This window comes from Olea europaea, unplaced genomic scaffold, assembly GCF_002742605.1.
Source record: "Olea europaea var. sylvestris unplaced genomic scaffold, O_europaea_v1 scaffold1558, whole genome shotgun sequence".
In the NCBI taxonomy this organism is placed as follows: domain Eukaryota; kingdom Viridiplantae; phylum Streptophyta; class Magnoliopsida; order Lamiales; family Oleaceae; genus Olea; species Olea europaea.
This window is the reverse complement of record NW_019233181.1, coordinates 241,406-247,749: the sequence shown is the minus strand read 5'-3', so window position 1 is coordinate 247,749 and position 6,344 is coordinate 241,406. Positions and strand designations below refer to the sequence as shown.

The 6,344-nt window shown below is 41.7% G+C and overlaps 2 protein-coding genes across 2 annotated transcripts; both read left to right on the top strand.

Moving 5' to 3' along the window:
* Nucleotides 1–480: 480 nt before the first annotated feature.
* On the top strand, nt 481–1,295 carry LOC111376740. Its single transcript, XM_022999718.1, has 2 exons — nt 481–893; nt 947–1,295. Exons 1-2 carry the CDS (start codon nt 481–483, stop codon nt 1,293–1,295), a joined length of 762 nt encoding a protein of 253 aa, XP_022855486.1.
* A 2,944-nt stretch (nt 1,296–4,239) lies between these two features.
* Nucleotides 4,240–5,463, top strand: LOC111376739 (berberine bridge enzyme-like 18). Its single transcript, XM_022999717.1, has one exon. The coding sequence runs from the start codon at nt 4,240–4,242 to the stop codon at nt 5,461–5,463; it is 1,224 nt and encodes a 407-aa protein (XP_022855485.1).
* The last annotated feature ends 881 nt before the right edge of the window (nt 5,464–6,344 follow it).

The window sequence follows — 6,344 nt, the reverse complement described above, 5'->3', positions numbered from 1 at the left end:
CAAATGGTAGCACGGTATTTGGGGGGATTAAGGCAGCCCTTGCAGGATGTTCTCAGCCTTCATTCATTGTGGACAGTTTCTGAGGCATATCAACGAGCACTTGCAGTAGAGAAACAGCAGAGTAGGAGGCCAGTAGTCAGAGGTGAACAGGGGCATAGGGCGACTGATTGCAGGAAGCCTACTGGTCAGAAGAATAAAAATCTTCTGATTGAGGAGGATATGATAGAAGAGTTCGAGGAAGTTGGGGAACCTGTGTATGATGAGGGTGAAGATGAGGACGTACTATATGGAGATGGTTAGGAGAGCCTGGTCGTTCGAAAGAGACTGCTGACTCCCAAGGGCGACTCAGGGGTTGATTGGTTGAGGACCAACGTTTTCCACACAACCTACACAGTTGCTGATAAAGTCTGTAAGCTGATAATTGATAGTGGCAGTTGTGAGAATGTAGTATCTGAGGCTATCGAGAAACTGTAACTGAAGATGGATCGTCATCCTAAACCATACAAGTTGTCTTGGCTGAATAAAGGCAGTGAGGTAACGGTAGAAAAACGATGCTTAGTGTCTTTCTCGATTGGAAAAAAATATTTTGATAATGGTTGGTGTGATGTGGTATCAATGGACGCGTGTCATGTTTTGCTGGGACGACCTTGGCAGTATGATCACAGTGTTATCCATCATGGGCGGAAGAATACTTATTCTCTTAGCATCAAAGGGAAGAGAATTGTTTTGGTGCCTCGTAGGGAAGGAAGCATCCTTGCCCCGGTAGTTAATAACCCCAATCTACTTTCTATGTCCAGGTTCTTGGTTGAGGTTGGGCGTGAAAAAATAGTTTATGCTTTAATGTCTCGTGAAACTAGTACAGCGAATGTGGATTCAGAGTTTCTAGCAGAAGTGTAGCAACCACTGATGGAGTTTTCTAACTTGATGCTGGAGGATCTTCCTCCAGGACTACCACCTATGAGGGACATTCAACATCAGATCGATCGATTCCAGGGTCGAGTCTACCAAACCGACCAGCATATCGCCTTAGTCCCATGGAAGCTGAAGAGTTACAGCGACAGGCGGTAGAATTATTGGAAAGGGGCTACATTCGTGAGAGCATGAGTCCTTGTGCAGTTCCTGCTCTACTAGTGCCGAAGAAAGATGGGTCATGGCGTATGTGTGTTGACAGCAGGGCAATTAACAGGATTACAGTGAAGTACAGGTTTTCAATTTCCCGTCTAGACGACATGTTGGATCAATTGTCCAGTTCTAAGGTCTTCTCAAAAATTGACCTTAAAAGTGGATACCACTAGATCAGAATCAGGCCTGGAGATGAGTGGAAGACCTCGTTCAAGACACATCATGGATTGTACGAGTGGATGGTCATGCCCTTTGGACTATCCAGCACACCCAGCACTTTTATGAGGTTTATGCATCAGGTTTTAAGCCTTTCATGGGGAAGTTTGTGGTAGTTTATTTTGATGACATACTTATTTATAGTCTGACATGGGAGTCACATTTTAATCATTGTTGTGTTGTCTTTGATGTAATGAGGACGGAGTGCTTATTCATCAATCAGAATAAATGTTCTTTCTTCACAACTTCTGTAACTTTTTTGGATTTTGTTGTGTCTACTGATGGTGTTCATGCAGATCAATCCAAAATTGAGGCAGCTTTGAATTGGCCGAAACCAAAAACTTTGCACGATGTCAGGAGTTTCCATGGATTGGCATCCTTCTATCGTCGATTCATCAGAAACTTCAGTACCTTGATTGCTCCTATCACAGAGTGCCTAAAAGGGCGTAATTTTCAGTGGACTGAGGAGGCAGAGGCTAGCTTTCAGTTGGTTAAGCAGAAGATGATGGAGGCCCCAATCTTGGCACTTCCGAATTTTGAGAAGGTGTTTGAGGTAAACTGTGATGCGTCTGGAGTTGGTATTGGTGGTGTTCTGAGTCAGGAGGGACGTCCAGTAGCCTTTTTTTAGTGAGAAGCTATCAGGATCGAAGAAAAATTATTCCACTTATGACCTGGAGTTCTATGCCATAGTTCAGACTCTGAAGCATTGGTGCCATTACCTGGTACAGAGGGAGTTCATTCTTGTTACTGATCATGAGGCTTTGAAGTACATCAATGGTCAGCACAGGCTGAGTAGGCGACATGCAAAGTGGGTGGCGTACTTGCAAGAGTTTACTTTCACACTCAGGCATCAAGCAGGGAGTTTGAATCGAGTAGCAGATGCATTGAGCCGTCGTACATTACTCCTCACCACCATGAGCACCAAGATTGTCGGATTTGAGGCATTTCCCAATATGTATGCTGCGGATCCTTCATTTGGGAAGATAATTCGGGAGGTAACTGATAATCACCAACATGATTTTTGTTTTACATAAGGGTTACCTGTTTCGTGGATTGCAGTTATGCATTCCGGATTGTTCACTAAGGCAGCAGATTATTAGTGAACTTCATAACGAACGAAATTTTGGGCGAGACAAGACATTGGCATTGGTCTCTTCTGATTATTACTGGCCCAAGTTGAACAGTGATGTGGCGCATTATGTGGTGCGGTGTTATGTATGTTAGCAGTCTAAAGGGGCTCTTACTAATGTTGGATTGTACACACCATTACCCATACATGAAGCTCCTTGGTTTGACGTCAGTATGGATTTTGTCTTGGGCTTACCTCGTACATAGCAAGCGATGGATTTCATTCTTGTTGTGGTTGACAGATTTTCAAAGATGGCTCATTTTGTGGCTTGTTGGAAGACAATGGATGCTACTCGGATTGCTCATCTTTATTTCAGAGAGATTGTGCGTTTACATGGTGTTCCACAGTCAATTACTTCTGACCATGACACTAAGTTTATGAGTCATTTCTGGAGGAGTTCGTGGGAGAAACTTGGAACGAAACTGAATTTTAGCAGCGCATACCATCCCCAAACAGATGGTCAGACTAAGGTGGTGAATCGAAGTTTGGAAAATCTTTTGAGAAGCTTAGCCGGGACTAAATCGAAGCAGTGGGATTGGCATTACCTTAAGCAAAGTTTGCTTATAACCGGTCGAGGAATAGAACTACCGGACTGAGTCCTTTTGAAATTGTCTATGGTTTGAACCCATCCGGAGTACTTGATTTGGCTCCAATTCCACGTGTGGGTCGCTTCAATAACAAAGCTGATGAGATGGCTGAACATCTTCGAGGTATCCATGAGCAGGTGAAGCTGTCCATACAGGATAGTAATACTAAGTACAAAGTTCAGGCAGATAGTCATCGACGCTAGGTGTTGTTTGATGTTGGTGATTTTGTTTGGGCAGTATTAACTCGTGATCGTTTTCCAGCTGGGGAATACAATAAGCTAAAGGAGCGGAAGATTGGACCTTGTGAAGTGTTGCAGAAGACCAATGATAATGCTTACAGGTTGCGCCTCCCTAGCCATTTGAAGACCTCTGACGTCTTCAATGTAAAACACCTAAGCCCTTGTTTTGTGGAGTCCGATGAAGTTACTGTGAACTCGAGGGCGAGTTCTTTCCAACCTGGGGTGACTGATGCAGGAGGATCCGAGTCGAGTGATGTTGATTTGTCAGATAGCATGATGATGGCTCTGAGATACCATGAGATGGCAGATCGGTGCAAAGATGGAAAGTGAATTGTCATTATTTCCTTAATTGGGGGAATTTGACGCGTCTTTGGTAATTTGGCCATAACTTTGGCTACGGTTATCAGAATCGCTATTATGACCCCAATCTGGATAGGTCTCTTCAGCGCGCACATCATGGCCACCTAGCTATGCTTAGTGGATGTCAATTTCGAGCCCAAAATCCACTATTTTCATTTCCAAAATTCAATTTTAAGTTTTTTTTTAATATTTATAGTAATATTTCGTTTCCTTTTTTCCATATGTTAGAAAACTCGAATTGAGCCATATTTTTGGCAACTTACTTCTTTTACTTAATATTTTACTTTTGGTAATTTTCCCATAATCTCGTATTTCGCAGCTATTTAACCCAGCTTGTGGGTTAATTTTGATCATTCTACATTATTAATAATATTGAATTGAATACAGAGTATTTTCTCTGATTTTTGGGCGTTTTTTGTCGTTCTTTTCTTGCGAATCATCTGCTATAAGAAGCTAATAGGATAATCACTATCCTTCCCGACGTCACAAAGTCATTTAGGAAAGTGACTATGAACATCTATAAATACATGCAACCAATCAGAATGAAAATATAAAAACAAAACAAAGTATGCAGATTCTAGCTGGTATGCTCTCACTTTTTCTTTTCGCATTCATTTCTATTTCGGGAGCTTCTTCGGCTCATAAGAAAAATGATTTCCTTGAATGCCTCACCCTCCAGTTTCAAAGTTTCAACTCAGATTTTGATTCAATTTACACACCAAAAAATGCATCATATTCATCTATTCTCCAATCTTCAATAAGAAATCTAAGGCCGGCATCAAACTCCACCCAGAGACCTATCGTAATTGTTACACCAGAGCATGAATCCCAAATTCAGGCAGCAATTTATTGCTCGGAGAAACATGGGATTCAGCTAAAAGTCCGAAGTGGTGGACATGATTTTGAAGGACTTTCATTCATTTCTGAAACTCCTTTTGTCTTGGTGGATATGAGAAACCTAAGATCAATATCCATTGACACTGATAAAAAAACTGCATGGGTTCAAACAGGTGCAGCACTCGGTGAACTTTATTATACAATTGCTAACAAAAGCAGGACTCTAGCTTTCCCGGCTGGCGTTTGCCCTACGGTGGGTATTGGAGGGCAATTCAGCGGCGGAGGATATGGCATGATGTCACGTAAACACGGCCTTGCAATAGATAACATTATCGACGCCAAACTGATTGATGCTAAGGGCCGAATTCTTGACCGAGAATCCATGGGAGAAGATCTCTTTTGGGCCATTAGAGGAGGGAGAGGTGCTAGCTTTGGGATTGTGGTTGCATTTAAGTTGAAATTAGTCCTGGTTCCTGAAATTGGGACTGTTTTCAATGTCACAAGAACGTTAGAGCAAAACGCAACCCATCTAGTGCATCAGTGGCAATATATTGCTGATAAGGTGGAGGATGATCTTATGTTAAGGCTCTTCTTTACGAGCTTTAACTCTTCAATAACTGGAAAGAGGACAGTCGGAGCAAATTTTAGATCTCTGTATCTAGGCTCAGTTGATGATCTCTTCCAAAAAATGCAAGAGATATTTCCAGAATTGCGTGTGGTGAAAGAAGATTGCATCGAAATGAGTTGGATAGAATCGACATTGCATTTCTACAACCTGCTGAGAGAATCACTTGATATTTTGATAGACGAATCAGTATTTTCAAGTGCGTATACCAAAGGGAAATCCAATTATGTGAGGCAACCAATTTCAAGACATGGTCTGAAACGCATATGGGAGTTTCTTATTGAAGAAGGCGAAGGTAGTGCTGAATTGCAGTTCAGTCCATATGGAGGGAGAATTGGTGAGAGTTAAAAGTACTGTGAATATTTAATAGTGAATTTCTTGTGTATTCATCAGCTTCAGCTGGAAGATTATTTATATATTACAAAGGAATATTCTAGAATACACAGCTGTGATTTGTTCCTATATTCATGGAGGATGTTTGGAATCTGTTGTAACCGAAAGAATTCTGGTGAAACAGAAAACTGATATAGCAAGGATAATCAGCTGATGACTGTAGAATGAGTTAGATGCTGAGGTGTATATTAATTCTTAACACCCCCCTTCAAGCTGGATGGTACCAATGTAACTCCAAGCTTGTCCTTTAAGAAGAGAATCTTGAGTGTGAGAGACCTTTAGTCAGCAAGTCTACAACTTGATCAGATGATGGCACATATCTCACTTCTAATTCTCTTCCAAGAACTTTGTCTCTGATGAAATGAATGTCCAACTCAATGTGCTCTGTTCTTGCATGGTATACGGGATTTGCAGCTAAGGCCCCAGCACTCATGTTATCACACCATAAAACTGGAGTCGACACTTGTGGTAGTTCAAGTTCTTTAAACAGTGATTGAATCCAAGTAATTTTCGAGGCTGCTGACGCAAGAGCTCTGTATTCTGACTCGGTACTTGATCTGGCAACTACATGTTGTTTCTTTGATGACCAGGCTATTAGGTTATCTCCCAAGTAGATGCAATAGCCTTCTGTTGATCTCCTATCATCTGGACAAGAAGCCCAATCTGCATCGAAGTATCCATTCAGCACTAATCTGTCACTTCTTTGTATCCACAGCCCCTGATTTATAGTTCCTTTCAGATACCTTAATACCCTTTTTAATGCCTGCCAATGTGTGGATGTTGGAGATTGCAAGAACTGACTCAACTTGTTCACAGCAAAAGTTATGTCACGCTTG

Coding starts and splice junctions, on each gene's coding strand:
- LOC111376740 (XM_022999718.1), top strand. CDS start 481: ATGGATCGTCATCCTAAACCATACAAGTTGTCTTGGCTGAATAAAGGC. Junction 894..946: donor TCAGAGTTTCTAGCAGAAGT/GTAGCAACCACT, acceptor ATCTTCCTCCAG/GACTACCACCTATGAGGGAC.
- LOC111376739 (XM_022999717.1), top strand. CDS start 4,240: ATGCTCTCACTTTTTCTTTTCGCATTCATTTCTATTTCGGGAGCTTCT.